The 17489-nt window shown below is 42.9% G+C and overlaps 3 protein-coding genes across 5 annotated transcripts; 1 reads left to right on the top strand and 2 right to left on the bottom strand.

Annotated features, from left to right (window-relative positions):
* Positions 1–224: 224 nt before the first annotated feature.
* LOC6054513 (general transcription factor IIE subunit 1) lies at positions 225–11133 on the bottom strand. 2 transcript variants are annotated; one of them, XM_038258903.1, is made up of 3 exons: positions 10994–11133; positions 964–1666; positions 225–900 (listed from the first exon to the last, which is right to left on the bottom strand). In XM_038258903.1, the coding sequence occupies exons 2-3, from the start codon at positions 1608–1610 to the stop codon at positions 270–272; spliced, it is 1278 nt and encodes a 425-aa protein (XP_038114831.1). In that variant the 5' UTR covers positions 1611–1666; positions 10994–11133; the 3' UTR covers positions 225–269. The 2 variants fall into 2 exon arrangements, with proteins under 2 accessions (XP_038114831.1, XP_038114832.1); XM_038258904.1 differs by lacking the exon at positions 10994–11133 and adding an exon at positions 8004–8043.
* A 13-nt stretch (positions 11134–11146) lies between these two features.
* Positions 11147–12917, top strand: LOC119768637 (rab-like protein 3). 2 transcript variants are annotated; one of them, XM_038258906.1, is made up of 3 exons: positions 11147–11275; positions 12082–12443; positions 12523–12917. In XM_038258906.1, the coding sequence occupies exons 1-3, from the start codon at positions 11230–11232 to the stop codon at positions 12883–12885; spliced, it is 771 nt and encodes a 256-aa protein (XP_038114834.1). In that variant the 5' UTR covers positions 11147–11229; the 3' UTR covers positions 12886–12917. The 2 variants fall into 2 exon arrangements, with proteins under 2 accessions (XP_038114834.1, XP_038114833.1); XM_038258905.1 differs by having other exon boundaries at positions 12508–12917.
* On the bottom strand, positions 12904–13550 carry LOC119768638 (histidine triad nucleotide-binding protein 1). The gene is made up of 2 exons (XM_038258908.1): positions 13311–13550; positions 12904–13245 (listed from the first exon to the last, which is right to left on the bottom strand). Exons 1-2 carry the CDS (start codon positions 13422–13424, stop codon positions 12976–12978), a joined length of 384 nt encoding a protein of 127 aa, XP_038114836.1. The 5' UTR covers positions 13425–13550; the 3' UTR covers positions 12904–12975.
* Positions 13551–17489: the final 3939 nt, after the last annotated feature.

Genomic DNA, 17489 nt, shown 5'->3' with positions numbered 1-17489 from the left:
GCATAATTTTGGATAGTGGGCTTATTTTTCAATTTTCGGTCAAAATTCCTGTACCACAAAATGTTTTGTTAATATCGATGCTGTCTTTTGAAAAAGGTTTGTTACGCCCCAATTTTTGTCTGTTCAAAATGTTAACTTCGATGTAGTGAAACGATAAACTGAAAATATTTAGAGTTTGAAATTACTTAAACATAGAATTTCTCACAAAAATAAAAACAAATTTATGCGTTGCAAATTTCAACATTTTAATTAAGATTAATTTTCGTCGCCTAATCGTACATATGACTAAAGTGATCTTGATAAACCTGGATGTAGGTCTCCTTTTCCTGTGGTGTCATCTCCGCTATCAGCGTGTCGTTTATCTCATCCAGCGGGAACGGCCGCCCGGCCACCGTCACCGTCGGCACATCGTCACCGTCCGAGTCCGTGTCCATGATTTCCACCGTGGGCACCTCGGTGTTGTCGATCTCCTTTTCGTCGTCGCTGCTATCGTTGCTCGAATTGCCCTCGTTGGCCAGCCCCTTGAGGGCGTCGGTCGTGGCACTGTGCGAGCTTTGCTTCTCATGCTGCAGCAGCACCGACATGATATCATCGGTGTCTTTGTTTCGGCTTCGCGCCGAAGATATAACCGTTGTATTGTTGCTGACCGCCGGTGGCTGTGTCGAGGTGAAGGCCGCTTTCTCCAGGATAGACTCGACCGAATTTTCGTCCACATCGTTCGTGATGACGGTCGACTCGGTCATCCATACCGGGCGATCCTTGCGCTGTGTCGTGTTCTCTGTCGTATCGTTATCGCCAATGGTCACGTCCACGCGGGTCTCCTCAACCGCAAACCCACTGGATCGAGTAGCCTCTCCGGACCATTGTTCCGTGGAAGGTCGGTTGGTCGGCTTTGCAATGCTGTAAATAAAAAGGAAATACATTCAAAAACCAATCCTCGCCAACCATACCCAACAAACGTACCCTCGAATCGTATCGATGTCGACTGGTTCCGGTTCCAAAATTTCCGGCGCCAGCTTGATGTCCTCCACCTGTCGCAGCAGATCGTACAGAGGTTGAAGCTGTTCGTTAAACTTTGCCAGCAGCAGACGCGAATCTTTCTTCGGCAGGGCAGAACTGTCCTCCTCGACGGCGCTTCCGCAGTACGTACAGCGAAACTCGCCCGTAGCGAAATCAAACAGCTGATCCGCCTCCAGATCGGTGAAAGTCTTGTTACAGGAAGGACACTTGAAACTGGCACGACTGGTGGCATCACGCTCTTCGGTTTCCATGCGTTTGCGCATGTGATCGAGCTTGTACTTGACCACGTTCACGAACGTCTTGTAGTTGATGAAGTAGTAGTTCACCTTCTGTGCTTTTCCATCGGGACCGGTTTCCATCTTGAGCCGCACCTGCAGGAATTTGTCGTTCCTGAGCACCGAAATGCGCGCTCGGAGCATTTTCCGTTCGAACCTGAGCAGCTCGCAGATGTCGTCCTCCTTCATGCAGGGATTCCGCACCAACATGTCGACAACGAGCGCATCCTCGATGCTGTAGAAGCCACGGACTACGAACCGAGCCAGCTGCTTCAGGCTGCTGGGGATCTCTGTGACGTAACGTTGGTCGCCCATTCTGGCTTATGAATCGGTTGTTCAATAAGATCTTTGAAAATTTCGTGTTGAGGGATCTGAAATAATTAGTTCTTGTTTTTGAATTTTATATGTTTAGCGTTTTGTTTTTTGGATGTAATGTTTTAGCGTAAAGGCTAGTAAGCAGATCGGAAGGAAAGGGGTCAAGCAACAGCTTTACGAGCGATTTCTTGGGGCTTTCTTCACTCTCTCTGACTTGCTTGACTTGGTTCCTTCCGAAGTGCGTAAGCCATTTTAAGCCTAAAAACGTTACTTAATCCACCCTTAGGTGGTTGGCGCCTTCCTCACATTTAAAGGGTGCCATCCAAAATGCAAAAAATGCGTAAATAACACTTAAGTGCTTATAACTTTTGATAGGGTTGTCAGATCTTCAATGTTTTGGACGCGTTGGAAAGCTCTTCTGAATGCCTATCCAACGATAGGTCGCATGAGAGATCCGGACAACATTTTCATCAACTTATCTGAGATCCGGCCTCCAAAAAGCGTATAAATAACACTTAAGTGCTTATAACTTTTGATAGATTTATCAGATCTTCAATGTCTTGGACGCGTTGGAAAGGTCTTTTAAATTCCTTTCTGAAAATGTATAGCATGACGGGATTTCTTACAAAAACCACCCTTTTTACAATCTTCCGGACTTTTGTTAAAATCGTTTTTTTAGCATAACTTTTGAAGTACTTAACTAAACTACATAATTTTTAATAGCGACTTATGGGACCCCAAGACGGATCGAATGACGCCAAAACGGACAAAATCGGTTCAGCCAATGTCGAGATAATCGAGTGACAATTTTTTGATCAACATCCCACCACACACACAGACATTTGCTCAGAATTTGATTCTGAGTCGATAGATATACATGAAGGTGGCTCTAGGAGGTCTAATGGAGAAGTTCATTTTTCGAGTGATTTTATAGCCTTTCCTCAGTAACGTGAGGAAGGCAAAAGCGGTCGTGTTTGAATGATGCTGGATAATCTGGTGTGTTCCTTGAAATTTACTAAAACCAAGTACACCAACGAGTAGAACAACTTTTTCGTGAACATTTTTGTTAATTTTCACTTTTACTAAAAGTTATTCTCTTCCTTTTACAAGCATTTAAAAAAAATATTTCCCAAATGTATTCTAATCAGACGAGAATGCATTGGGCCACGCCTATTTTTCTATTTTCAGCTTAGTTCTTTTTTTCTTCCAGCGCTCTTTTGGGCCTGGTTAGTGCTGCCAATTGTGATGAAATTTTAAGCGAACATTCACGTAAACTAGCATTTATAGAGAAAGTTTCCTGGCATTACTGGCTCACTCCAACAGGCGCTGCTGGTGGTGTTGGTGGCCACCCTTTGTTATTTATTTGCCTTTGCTTCTCGTTCGGGTTTTTTCAGCCTTCGATTGGAATGAGTCGTTAAAATGGAAACGTCATCTGCCTGTTTAAAACGAAGTTTCCAGAACTATCTCAGCACAGGCAGCAAAAACAAACAAGAAAGTGGTCGAACAAACAAAAGTATGCAATGAAATGGATTTGGTCAGCGAACCGAAATTTACGTTCTATTTAAAATCTAGACATTTTTCGAACAATTAACAAAAAACTTAATTCATAATGTAAACATTCATTGACGTGAAGAGATGCACTATTTGTTCACAAATCAAATCCATATTTGACCATATTGTATTGCTGTTATGTACAAAAAAATGACAATTTATGTATGTTTTGATATTTTTGAATAATCTTTTAAACAGTTACAATCATTCATGTTCAAAAAATCATATATAACTTGTAATTGAATATTTTCAGAGGTTTGTGGTGAAAAATATTGACAATTTATTTGATTTGAGTCAAAAGGGTTATTTCAACCATTAGCAATTTTCAGGCTAATATTTAAAAATAGAACTGTTTCAAAAATGTTACCCTATTTTCTGAAACGTCTACCAAATAAAGACTAACCTTATAGAAATGATCATCCATTTCTTATCACTGAATCATTTAAATATTTAATAAACGGAATAACTTTTTTTTAATAGTAGCTAATTCTGACCCGCAATCTGGAAATGTAGTCAAAACACTGATTAGGTACCGTCAGTGGGGGTGACTATGGGCCAAAAAACGATTCACCTCTTGTAATTTCTTAATAACAAAAACAATTTAAATAACATCGAAAATCTTTCAACGTAGATTTGTTCTTAGATAGTTTACTAACATTTTCCCAAAATATGGGGAATTTTGATGAACACTACCTTTAATGCCAACAGTTTGAACTAAAATGATGCTCAAATACAACGATATGGTAAAAACAAGTCATCCAACAGTGTTTCTTGTTCGAAGGAATCGTATTGACAATGTTTGAAGTGGAGATTTTCCAACATTTGGGTAGTTTTTGAGCAATCCCAACAAAAATATTAGAAAAAAGATTTTTCGAGAGGTCATTTTTGGCCACCTCAATTTTGGGTACCTCAATTTTAGACAGCTTCCAAAATAACCGGATTTGTTCTAGGAACGAGATTTTTTCAGCGAAGTCATCTTAAGATGTCCCCTACACAACCTTTTTAGCAAAATCCAGTTTCATTGAGAAGAATCTGAGAAATGGTAAAATCCGTAAAAATCACTTTGACTCAATGTCACCCCCAGACCCAATGTCACCCCCACTGACGGTACATAAAACAGTTTAATGTTATATTTTAATCAACGAAGCATTTAACATTGAATCAAACTTACCAATCCATAAATCCTCTTGAATCAATTCATTGTTTTGTAAGTTTTTCTAATGTTTACAGGCCCTTTTATTTAGGCGTCTATACCCCTCCCCCCTCACCTCTCTGCTACAATAAGGCTTTTAAATTCTAAAATATTTATACATTCAACTGTATGTCTTAAAAATGATTTGACTCTTGCAAATCCAACCTTTTATTTAAAACAAGGTTGATTAAAATAAACTATTCCAATTCATATATCATAAAATTTGTTCACAAAATCATATGTCCTCAGCCCTACTGCACCTCAAGCAAAAAATTCATCTAGAATTGAAATAAAAACTTTCTCAAAAACGTTAAATGATTAGCGACACGCCCAAAATGAGCGCTCCGTGAGCGAAATATGAGCGCGAGCGCGAGCGTGGAGCAAACGCGAGCTGAAAAAATCGGAGCAAACGTGAGCTAGCTCGCGCAGCGCTCCTCCTCACGAATGAGCGAAAAGTGAGCGCTCACGAGCGCGTGAGCGCGTGAGGAACGCAACACTGACAGCAGGACAAAGGAAAGGGAGTGATTTCTTGGGGCTTTTCTTCACCCTCTCTGGCTTGCTTACTCTGCCGCTGTTGCCCATTTGAAATTTTTCTTGACCGATTCCTTCCGAAGTGCATATACCGCTATAGGGTTGAATTATTATAATGGCCATAACAGAAATTATAACAATAAAATACGAACTTTCTGTGATCAGGGCCAAAAAAAAATTAACATTGATGAGACAAAAATTTTGTTATTAGTTCCTGTGAACAAATCTAGCAAAACATTGTAATAGGGCCGAAGCCGAAGAGTAAACAAAGAGTCTATCCTGCTCGTTCCGAATGTAAACATCAACTAACGTGAGTAGGATAGACTCTTTGTTTACACTTTGGCTTCGGTCCTTTTACATTGTTTTATTTTATTTTGAGTTTAACAATTCGTGTGCACTTAAGGTCTCAATGAACTTGCGTTCCTCTAAAAAACCTCTTTGCAGTAACGATTAGTTACAAGTACTGTTTACATTATCTAAGATTACACTAACATGTCACTACAATACATATTAAAAACGTTACAAGTATCTAGCTAGGTTGGCACGGATGAAAAATTTCACTTTTTGTTTAAATTTAAGAAGTTGATCACTTGTTTTTAAATCACCGGGTAAATTATTGTACATTCTTGGTCCGTTGCAGCAAAATCTTCTCCTCCCTAATTCCGTCCTAAAGCGGGGAACGACTAAACGTTCTTGGATTCTCATCCCACGTTGGTGATTCAGCATGCGGATTTCGAAGTTATGATGGATGTCTTTCAGTTTAACCATGCGATGCGTTAGTATAGTTGTTTGGAGTTCGTGGAGAGCAGCAATAGGTAGAGCATTGTGAAGAGTTGAATTGTAAAGTTCGAGTGTAGGGAACAGGAAAGGGAGCTTCAGGATCGCTTTCAGGCACCGGTTTTGCTGGATCTGGACTGTCTTCAGATGTGACGCACATGCTGAGCCCCAGATGGATACTCCAAATTGGTACCGGCTATGCACAAACGAATAGTAAACTTTCATCAGCACGTGTCGCGGAAGAAAGTGAAAGCTTCCTGAACATTCCACAAAGTGGCGCATTAGACTTGACCAGGTTTTCAATATGGATTTTCCAAGTAAGCGTTGAGTCCAAGTGTATCCCAAGGTATTTGAAGGTTTCGACCTCGTCAATACAGCAGCCCTTCACTTCTACATTCGGGTGAGGTGGTATTGTCATGCGGCTTCCTCGGAAAAACATTATTTTAGTTTTCTTCGCATTTAGTGATAGTAGATTATTCTCCAAGAAGGCGTTGATCTTGGCCAAGTCATCAGTCATGTCGGATACCATTTCTAGTACGCCACCGTTGCGATAAGTCACAACAGTATCATCCGCAAACAACCTGGGCCGACCGTGGAGCTTTAGCCTGGCCATGTCGTTGATGTATATTAGGAAAAGTAACGGTCCAACATTGCTTCCTTGCGGGACTCCGCAGTTGATACAACGTTCGGGGCTGAAAGTTCCGTTTACACTAACCTTTTGTCGACGATTGCACAGGTAGCTTCGAAGAAGATCATTCACCAGACCACGAACACCGTACGAGTTGAGCTTATCCAGAAGAAGCTCATGATCGATCGTATCGAAAGCTTTGGCTAAGTCAAGGAAAATTGATCCAGCAACTTTTTGCTTCTGATCAATCACCTCAGAGATATCATTCACAAGATCTAGAACAGCAACTTCAGTACAGGAACCTTTCCGGAAGCCGTACTGCATCTCGTAGAAAAACTTATGTTTGCTCAGGAACTTGGTCAGCCGTGACGACAACAGGGTTTCGAAGATTTTGTTCATTGATGGCAGGACAGATATAGGACGGTAATTACTCATCTGTGTAGGATCACCCCCCTTGAAGATAGGGTGAACAATCGCCTCCTTGAGATGTTCTGGATAGGTACCACTCGTCACAGAGTCGTTGAAAGTTGAAGCTAAGATCTTGGAGAGCTGTTCAGAGTGTTGTTTTAGTGCTGTTACTGGAAACCCATCATGGCCAACAGCTTTACTCGGGTCTAGAGTCTTGATTACACGTGCAATCTCCTCGGGTGCGGCAGGGAACAGGAAGAAAGACCCACCCATTCGAGGTAAAGTCTTGATCGTGTTGAACTCGTTGATATTCCGCGTAGACGTCAATTGTTCAGCGAGTTTTGCTCCGATTGTCGTGAAATAGTCGTTAAAGTGAGTTGCAACCATGGTTGGCTCAGCTACCTCGCTTTCGTTGACCTTCAAAACGACAGCATCCTGCTTCGAGTTCTTACCCAAAACTTCGTTGATCCTCTTCCAAAGAAGTTTGGCGTTATTGGTGTTGAAGAGTTTTGAATGAAAGTCGCGTTTCGCTTTTCTTTTGGCTGCAGCAAGTAACTTGTTTGCACGATCAAGCAGCTCGCGCAGGTGGGGGTTTTGGCGGTCGGCTTTCCAGTTTTGCAGGGCATTGTCCCTCACTTGGATCAGCACCCAAACGTCCAACGTAAACCAGGGACAGTCACCCTTTTTGAGTTTAGCTTCAACTGTGACGACGGTAGTATGGGCATGCTTAATCTCCCTGTAGACATTAGCAATTGTAGCTAGCCGCAGGTTAGGTTCCATAACTTCCCACTGAGTGTTTTGGAGAAATTGCTCAAATTCACACTTTACAGAACTGTATTCGGTCTTCGGTTTAGTCAAGGTAACGCGGTGTGGAAGTTTAGGTGGAGATTTGAACTGCGTCAGGATATAGCTGTGGTCACTCAAATCGCAGTCGATCGTGTAGTTGTGAGTATGATCAGCATCGTCTGTTCTCGCGATAACGTGGTCAAGAATGTTGTTGCTCAGCGGGCGAGTTGTAACGGTATTTGTCACGCACATGTTGTATGAAGCAAGCACGTTGAGGTACTCCAGAACATCATTTTCAGCTGGTTTATTCACGGCGACATTGATGTCTCCTAGGATGAACGTAGGGCACATCGGATCAGTCGTTGCAAGAATGCCTTCAACGAAAGCAAGCAGTCGGGGAAGATCATTATCCGGCGGACGATAGACACCGTGAATGGTGCACGTTTTATGCTTAAGCTTGATCGACATCTCGATGTGGTGATTTTGCTTGAAATGTAAACATTAAGTGTATCCCGCTTACCTATTCTACTAGACATAAGGTGTGAGGGGTATCATCTGTTGATAAGCAACCGTGTAGTGGACGCCCCTAGTTACGGCTAACGGTGCTTTAGGCAACCGACAAACAGATCTTAGTAAGCCATGCTAGTTTGTCAGATAAATCTTTCCCTTTTCTTGTAACCTCCGAAGAATAAAGACGTTTTGTTAAACTGCTCTGCCTAATTCTTCAGGTTATGGGCGCAGTTAACGAAGTTTAAAGAAGTTTGCGCAAAATGTCGGAGGAGCAGTGTTGCAAATGAGTGATAAAAAAGCTATCAATAGATTATCTCTGCACCAAAAATATCCGAGAGTATAGTGGCCGTCACTGTAGCTTGTGAGATCTCTTCTTGTGTCTCGTGATTCCCAGCGATGTCATTCTCTCTCTATCACTCCTCCCCTTTTCCTCGACTATGCGCTCTCACCGCTGAGTCTCTCAATCTCTCCGAAAACTGCAATGAGAGAACGCGAGATGGCGATTAGGAGCCGACCACGCATGACGTCCTGTTAAATTGCGTTTGCGAAATTGGTTTTGTGGCGGCTTTTGTGGTTAAACGCTGTTGCGGTAGCATGATCGTGGAAGCGGGAATGAGAGAGAAAAGGAAAATGTCAATCGCGAGTGGGTAAACACGAAAACGTGTTCGGCTATGTTCGGCGCTGAGAGTTTCAATGAAGAGAGAAGAGCTGTTGTATTTGAGGCATGAATATTCAGGCGAGATAATTGTAGTTGCTGAGAGCTGATACTTTGATATTTTAACAACCCTGCGGAGGAGAAAATTTGGTTGCTGGACGGAGCGAATTACGGCAACTGGAAGTTTCGGATGGAAGTCCTCCTGGAGGCAAAAGGTTTGCTAAATTGTGTGGCTGAACCGCTGGACCTGGCGGCCTTTGCGGAGCTGCAGTCGGACACGCAGGACCAGAAGCTGCAGAAGCGGACTCGTCGAGCTGAACGGGTTGCGAAGGACCGGAGCTGCAGAAATCTCCTGGTCAACCGCATCGCCGAGGACCAGCTGGACCACGTGAAGGACGCACGGACGGCTAAGGAGACCTGGGACGCGCTGCGTAACACGTTCGAGCGCGTTGGGATTGCGGGCAAGTTGTTCCTGAAGAAGCGGTTCCAGGAACTCCGCTTGGCTGAAGGCGGGGATGTCCCGGCGTTCCTTGTCCAGTTTGACAAGTTGCTGCGGGAGCTTAAAGCGGCCGGCGTGAAGATGGAAAAGGAGGACGTGGTGTGCCAGCTGCTACTGGCGCTTCCCAGGTCATTCAACGCGCTGGTGACGGCGGTTGAAACGATCGAGCCGAAGGACGTGACCCTTGAGTACATCAAAAAGCGCTTGCTGGACGAACAGGCCAAGCGGAACGGTCAAGATGTTCCAAGTGAAGAGGAGAGTTGTCCTGGTGAGTCGTCGTTCGTCAGCAGGAGGAGAAGAGCGCTAAAGTGCTTCGGATGTGGTGGGTATGGCCACAAACGAGCGGATTGTCCCGACGGACAGTCGGACGAGATGGAATCGGAAAGAAGCTGGAGGTCTGGTAAGTCTGGCAGAGCTAACGTGACCAGCGAAAACGAGATTGCGTTTGGCGTTGCTACGGGCAACGTTGCTGATTGGTCGTCGCCTACTGTGGGTCGAAAAGTTGACTGGTTTCTGGATTCTGGAGCGACAAGCCACATGGTGCGGGACAAGTCACTCTTCGAGGAACTGCGGCCGCTGGCTCGGAAGGTCCACATTGCCGTGGCCAAATCGGGACAGTCGCTGGTGGCGGAATCGATCGGCAAGGTACGAGTTAGGATGTTGGTCAAGGGAAGGTCGCTACAGGCTGTAGTCAACGATGTGCTCTACGTGCCAGAGCTGCGAAGCAATCTGTTCTCGGTTCGGCGGCTCGAGGACGTTGGAATGACCGTGAAGTTCGCTGGTGGAAGAGTGTCCATTGAAAAGGGAGATCGTATGGTGGGCAGCGGACGCCGATCTGGACAACTATACGCGTTGGACGTTTTCCGGCGTGGTGGTGTTGAAGACGGTGGAAAATCATCCTGCGAGATCGGAGGCGGGAAACCGGCGGAAGAACAAGCTGAAGATGTTCCAGCTGATAAGCCGCCACGAAACTCCAAGAACGAAGGCAAAGAGGTGCGGATCGCCGGCTCGTCAGGTAGACAACCCGGCGTAGCGGAGCTGTTGGAAGCCGAAGACAAGGAGGGACCCAACGGCGCGCTCCCTTCGCAACCAGAACGTGACAACTGCTCTGCAGAAGTGTCCACGAGGCCTAGCGGACGGGAGCGCAAAATCGTGGGTAAGTCCCTTGCAACCGTAACAAGCTGTGGCGGAAGTACTGCTGGTGAATGTTTTACAGGATCCACTGGACCAAAGAAGGACAGCGAGGCGATCCTCGCTCGGAATGCTGGAGCTGAATCGATCGTTGGAAACCTGCCAGCTGACGGAGCGAAGCAATGCTGTGAGAGGATGGAGTTGCCAAAGCAGACGAAGAACGATGAGAAGACCAAGTTGAAGATTAAAGTTAGGCGCTGCGTAAATAGGATAAAATCGTGCTTGTTGGCGAAGCATGATTCGCAGAAATGTGATCAGGTTTGATTCAAAGTGCTAGATTTGTTTCGGTTGAGCGAGGGTGTTGATAAGCAACCGTGTAGTGGACGCCCCTAGTTACGGCTAACGGTGCTTTAGGCAACCGACAAACAGATCTTAGTAAGCCATGCTAGTTTGTCAGATAAATCTTTCCCTTTTCTTGTAACCTCCGAAGAATAAAGACGTTTTGTTAAACTGCTCTGCCTAATTCTTCATCATCAATGTTAATTTACAGTGCTCTGACATAGCAAAGGAAAAAAATGTTAATTTAATTTAATGTCCAAAAATGCAACCAATTTAAATTCAGTTCAGTTTCCCCAACAATCGACACACCCCTAGGACATGGATTCCGTCCTCAGACGCCGTGTCCCAAATCAAAAACAAAAACAACGCCACTCACCGAATGACAGCCAAAAACGACAGCGCCGGTAAATCACTCAAACAACGGTCACTCACTCTCGCCTCCAACGCTCTCTCTCTCTCTCTCTCTCCCACTACGAAGGATGCAAATAGGTCACTCGTTCTCTTCCCGCGTGCGAGTTCCTCGCGTCGAAACGTCGCTGCCTGCTTGGAACAGTGTTGTTTTTCTTCCTCTGGAGCTAGGTTCGATTCAATCACTCAACTTACGGCCCGTTTATGGCGGCTATCGACAAAGTTCGTGTCCTCGTTGTAGGCGATTCCGGTACGTTGGCACATCATCCGCCGGGTGGTTCTGGTTTGGGGCCCGGGCCGGCACGAATTCCGCCGGATATGGACGATTTTCCTGCACCGCGATCGAAACGTCAGGCACCACAGCGAAGCGCCATGTTGAATTTGGCCCTGCCCCGGCTGCCAGCTGTCTCGCTGACTGGCAGTGCAGGGTTTGGCCAGTGTTGCCAGTTTGCCCTGAGTGACTTTTGAATGTTTTTTTTTCTGGGTTTATTTTCTATTTGTGGCGGAATTTCATGATCAGGTTGCATTCACGCACGTGGGATTTGGAATAAGACTGTTCTACCGACATGAGTTTTAATATGAAATATTTAAAATTTCAACGAATATGCACGATTTTTTTTTACATTTGTTATGCATTCTAGTAATTGAAGTTCACATCCTTGTTAGGGAAGTTCTTGTTTGGTGGCCAATTTTATGAATTCTAGGTACATGACCATTCCGTCTGAGTTCGAGAAGCGCACATTTTGCTTGCAAATTCGCTGCATTTTGAATACATTTAAAAACATTTCAGATTTAGGTTGAAAACGGATTTAAACGCGTGACAAACTCTTTACGTTATTTTCTTTGTTGTTATCGAATAAATTGTTGAAAATTGATGAATTAATTTCTAATTAAATAATGTAAAACCTTGCCATTTTGCTTTATCTGAAGGAAAAAAGCTTATTTTAATGCTCGGAATGGCATTCCAGTACCTTCAAGTAAGACGTTATTCAACGTCAAAATAGTTAATATTTCTTATTTCAAAATATATTCAAACCTGTCTTTCCTACTCATCAGGCGTCGGCAAAACATCGCTCACGCACCTGGTTGCCAACAACGAGCCGCTGACCTCGCCGGGCTGGACCGTGGGTTGCGGCGTCGAGGTCAAACTGCACGAGTACAAGGAGGGCACTCCGTCCCAAAATTCGTTCTTCGTCGAGCTGTGGGACGTTGGTGGGTCAATCAGCCACAAAAACACCCGCGGCGTGTTCTACCAGCCAACGAATGGGATAATTTTGGTGCACGACTTGACGAATAGGAAGAGCCACGAAAATTTGCAACGGTGGCTGATTGAAATCCTGAACAAGGACGGCAAGGATGTGTTGAAGGGCGGTGACGCGTTCGACATTGATCCGGAGCAGTTTCTGGGCTCGACCCAGGTGAGATTTGGGTGGGAAGGAGGGGCAGAGTTTGGGCGGCATGAGATGAGGAATAATTTTCCAGTTTAAAAATTCTCAGATACCGATTTTGGTTATTGGAACGAAGCTGGACCTGCTGGACGAGGGCCACAAAGGCAAGATTTTGAACAAGACGAGCGCCGGCAGCATAGCGGAACAGTGCGGCGCAGACGAGATTTGTTTAAATTGCCACGAGGCGCGTAGTTTGGCCGCTGGAACGACCGACGCAGTCAAGTTGTCCCGGTTCTTCGATAAGGTGATCGAGCGGAAGTACTACAGCAGGGACACCGCACGAAAGTACGCGTATGGACCAAACATTCCAGCCTCGTACAACGCCTTTGGAGTAATGCAAAGCAGTTCTAGCACAATGACGACGACGACGACGAGTTCTTACAATCCGCTGCAATCGGAGTCCGTTTCTTAGGTGCAATAAAATTGTTGATTTAGTGATTTAAATTTCATTGTATATTTGTTTCAAACAAATCCAACATCCTGTAACAACCGTGCAACAGGTTTAACCCGGTGGCCACTTCATCTGGCGCCCGCCCAGAAAGTGCAAATGCAAATGGTAAACGGATTGCGCTCCGTTCTTGCCGTCGTTGATGACCACGCGGAATCCTTCGTCCATTCCCTGCTCGGCAGCGACCTTCTTTCCAACCAACATCAAGTGGCCAAGCAGGGCTTCGTCCTCTTCGGTGGCCTTCGAAAGTTGCGTGATCGGTTTTCGGGGAATTACCAGAAAGTGGACCGGCGCCTGGGCAGAAATGTCGTGGAAGGCGACGCACTGCGGAATGCATAAAAGAAAAATAAAATCTGACCTCTTTGCAAATAACAGGTCAAAAAACTTACCTTATCATCCTCGTAGATAAAAGTGCACGGAATTTCCTTCCTCAGAATCTTTCCGAAAATGGTGTCCTCGGCTGTTGCGTCCGCCGCCTGGGCTTTGGCGACTTCGTCGGACATGATGGCGTGGTCCGAGGGAAGAGCCGGAAGTTTTACCTACTTTTTTATTATTTAAGAGTAACAAAATCCTTTTGCGGTCGCTTTGTCAACACGGCGGAATCACGAATGACAGCCGGCTAAACTCGTGAAACGATGTTGGATCGATGAGTGATTGTGCAAAAAGTTGTGAGAGTGAGTGCAGTGAGAGGAGGCGAGTGAGAAGCTGAGTGGCGCTTCAAGTGAGATTTTGCATACTTCAAGGCGTATGTGTTGTCAACCCTTGAGAAGTCATGATGCAAAATAATTTAAAATTTCTCGAGAAGTTGTAAATTAGGATCTGGGTGCTGAATAGTCGTTCGCAAAAGGCCTCAATTTTTAACTGTCAAAGTGGAAGCAATTTACTGTTCGCCAAAGTAGATAGTACTGTTATCGATCATTAAAATATTTTTGACAAAGAACTTTGTCCTAAGGTTTCTATACGTGGTGTCAATCCAAAATTTTCGCGAAGCGAAAACGTAACGTGACGAATTCCCCTCTCGGCAAATTTCCCCTCTTTTTGGTGCACGCTGGTTGGATGAACGAACGTTTCCCAATCAGTCGATCGAGAGACGTGAGATTGATGTATCTAAAATCTCCCCCACTCCACCTCATAATTTTCGGATCGTCGACGAGCCAACAAAACTCGGCTCGGTCGGTCCCGAAAATTCATTCTATTACTGGACGACGACGAGGACACATCAGAAGCAGATGGCCTGTTGGCCCGGTAGCAGACGGCCTGGAGGTCCGGGAGCAGATGGCTTGGAGGCAAGGACCAGCTAAGACATGCCGGTCGCGTGAGTCGATCATTGGAACTGGCCACCACCTAGAGTGGCCGGAGGCCCCGCGGATGTTCCGATGGGGGGACATTTGCCGGACCGTAAGAGTTGGGGCAATATGGGTATCAAACTTAATGGTTTTTGATACCGGACATGAAATTTGACATTTCGGCAGTAGTGACCACAATCCGGAGTGGCCGGAGGCCCCGAGGATGTTCCGATAAGGGGACATTTGCGGAACCATAAGAGTTGGGGCAATATGGGTATCAAACTTTAGGGATTTTGATACTGGACATGAAATTTGACATTTCGGCAGTAGTGGCCACCACCTGGAGTGTCCGGAGGCCCCGGGGATGTTCCGATGGGGGGACATTTGCCGGACCGTAAGAGTTGGGGCAATATGAGTATCAAACTTTATGGTTTTTGATACCGGACATGAAATTCGTCATTTTGGCAGTAGTGGCTGTCGTGGCTGGAGCGGGATTTTTCTCAGATTTTCCGAATATTTGGGATTATTTTCGGAGACACAGAAACACGCGTTGTTCAGGCCCAAAACATAACACAAGACTGTTTATTCTTTTCTCTCTCTCGCGTCAGCCAAGCACACGCACACACTCAACATCAATGTATATTCGAAGCAAGGTGTGGCATTTCCAATTACTAGCTTGTATGAGTATCTTATTTATTCTTCGCCTACCAATCTCATCCACTACATCCTCCTCCTCTTCTACTCTTTGATTAATGAAATTACAACAAATACATCAATGATAACCTAATCTATACAATATTTAAATTTCGTTCAATGGCCTTTATTTTTTCTTTTTTTTTTGCCAGGAAAAGCCTTATAACATCCGGCGTAAAAACCTGAATCTTTTCAAAACTTTTTACAATATATATCTATTCTCGTATACAATAGTTTCTTTGAAGATAGATAACAGCGAACGATGTCGTCTAATCGATGCCCGAGCTAGATAACAGTGAATGATGTCCTCTATTCGAAACCCTTCAACGTTCTTGGCAGTTTGCTGCTACCGGTTGTTCCGTCTCTAAGGCCCAATGTGGTCCACAAATTTATCCTGTAAATAAACCTAAAAAAAGAAAACAAAAAAAAAACAAAAATCTAACCGAAAGAGGCTAGATGCAATGATTAAATAAGCATGATATTGCGTATTTCAGCCAATCTTCCAAAATCATGATCTTAGCCTAATTCGTGTTGATCAAAAGTCTAAACATAAACATAAATCCCGTCCCGTTATTTTAAATCAACAATTTACTTATCTCTTACAATTTCATTAATCATATCCAGTTTCAGAAGTTCAATCATTACCTCAATTTTAAGTCATCGAAGTAATAAGCTTATCGATCCTTAAACCCATCACTTTTAATTTCTTGCATTTCACCCATTTTCAGACGATCAATCAGAAGCTTAAATTTAAGTCGTCAAGGTTATGAGCCTTTCGATTTTAAACCATCACTTCAAAAAGACTGAAATTCTTTTAAAAATTATTTATTGTATTTTACCAATCTCTTTAACTTTCTTACATTTTATCCATTTCCAGAAGTTCAATCAGGAGCTCAAATTTAAGTCGTCAAGGTTACAAGCCTTTCGATTCTTAAACCATCACTTCAAAAAGACTGAAATTCTTTAAAAAATATCTATTTTATTTTACTTATCTCTTTCAATTTTTAACATTTTATCCATTTTCAGAAGTTCGATCAAGAGCTCAAATTTAAGTCGCCAAGGTTACAAGCCATCGATCCTCAAACCATCACTTCAAAAAGACTGAAATTCTTTTAAAAATTATCTATTTTATTTTACCAATCACTTTTAACTTCTTACACTTTATCCATTTTCAGAAGTTCAATCAGGAGCTCAAATTTAAGTCGTCAAGGTTACAAGCCTTTCGATCCTTAAACCATCACTTCAAAAAGACTGAAATTCTTTTAAAATTTATTTATTTTATTTTACCAATCTCTTTAACTTTCTTACATTTTATCCATTTCCAGAAGTTCAATCAGGAGCTCAAATTTAAGTCGTCAAGGTTACAAGCCTTTCGATTCTTAAACCATCACTTCAGAAAGACTGAAATTCTTTAAAAAATATCTATTTTATTTTACCAATCTCTTTAACTTTCTTACATTTTATCCATTTCCAGAAGTTCAATCAGGAGCTCAAATTTAAGTCGTCAAGGTTACAAGCCTTTCGATTCTTAAACCATCACTTCAGAAAGACTGAAATTCTTTAAAAAATATCTATTTTATTTTACTTATCTCTTTCAATTTTTAACATTTTATCCATTTTCAGAAGTTCGATCAAGAGCTCAAATTTAAGTCGCCAAGGTTACAAGCCATCGATCCTCAAACCATCACTTCAAAAAGACTGAAATTCTTTTAAAAATTATCTATTTTATTTTACCAATCACTTTTAACTTCTTACACTTTATCCATTTTCAGAAGTTCAATCAGGAGCTCAAATTTAAGTCGTCAAGGTTATAAGCCTTTCGATCCTTAAACCATCACTTCAAAAAGATTGAAATTCTTTTAAAAATTATCTATTTTATTTTACCAATCTCTTTAACATTCTTACATTTTATTCATTTTCAGAAGTTCAATCAGGAGCTCAAATTTAAGTCGTCAAGGTTACAAGCCTTTCGATTCTTAAACCATCACTTCAGAAAGACTGAAATTCTTTAAAAATATCTATTTTATTTTACCAATCACTTTTAATCTTCTTACATCACTTCAAAAGACTGAAATTCTTTCAAAAATTATCTTTTTGTTTTACCAATCACTTTTAAATTATTACATTTTACCCATTTTCAGAAGCTCAATCGGAGCTCATATTTAAGTCGTCAAGGTTATCAGTTTTTGATACTTTAAACATAACATCGAAAGGACTGAAATTCTTTGTTTTTAATATCAATCTTTCTAGAATTTCAATCATTAGTGTAAATTAATATCGTCAAGGTTGTGAGCCTAATGATCTTTAATCAAGTCTTGTAGTTGCTCAATAATCAATAAGATTTTTAAGTTCATATAAAATTAATTATAAGTTCGCTTTATTTAAAGATGGTTTCAAGCCTATAGTTATTACAGTCTTCTCTTCTTCTCGACTAGTACAAAAGTATTGAAGATTCTTTGAGTGTAAGTCTAGAGCATTTTCTCATACATTTGCGTTCTACCCTCACGGGGACTCAAACTCCAATTCATTCCCGTTCATGCTCTACCCTCCCAGGGGACTCAAGCTCAAATTTTCAACAATCACGCTCTA

This window comes from Culex quinquefasciatus, chromosome 3 (genome assembly GCF_015732765.1).
Source record: "Culex quinquefasciatus strain JHB chromosome 3, VPISU_Cqui_1.0_pri_paternal, whole genome shotgun sequence".
Classification (NCBI taxonomy): Eukaryota; Metazoa; Arthropoda; class Insecta; order Diptera; family Culicidae; genus Culex; species Culex quinquefasciatus.
This window is presented reverse-complemented; position numbering and strand designations above follow the sequence as displayed.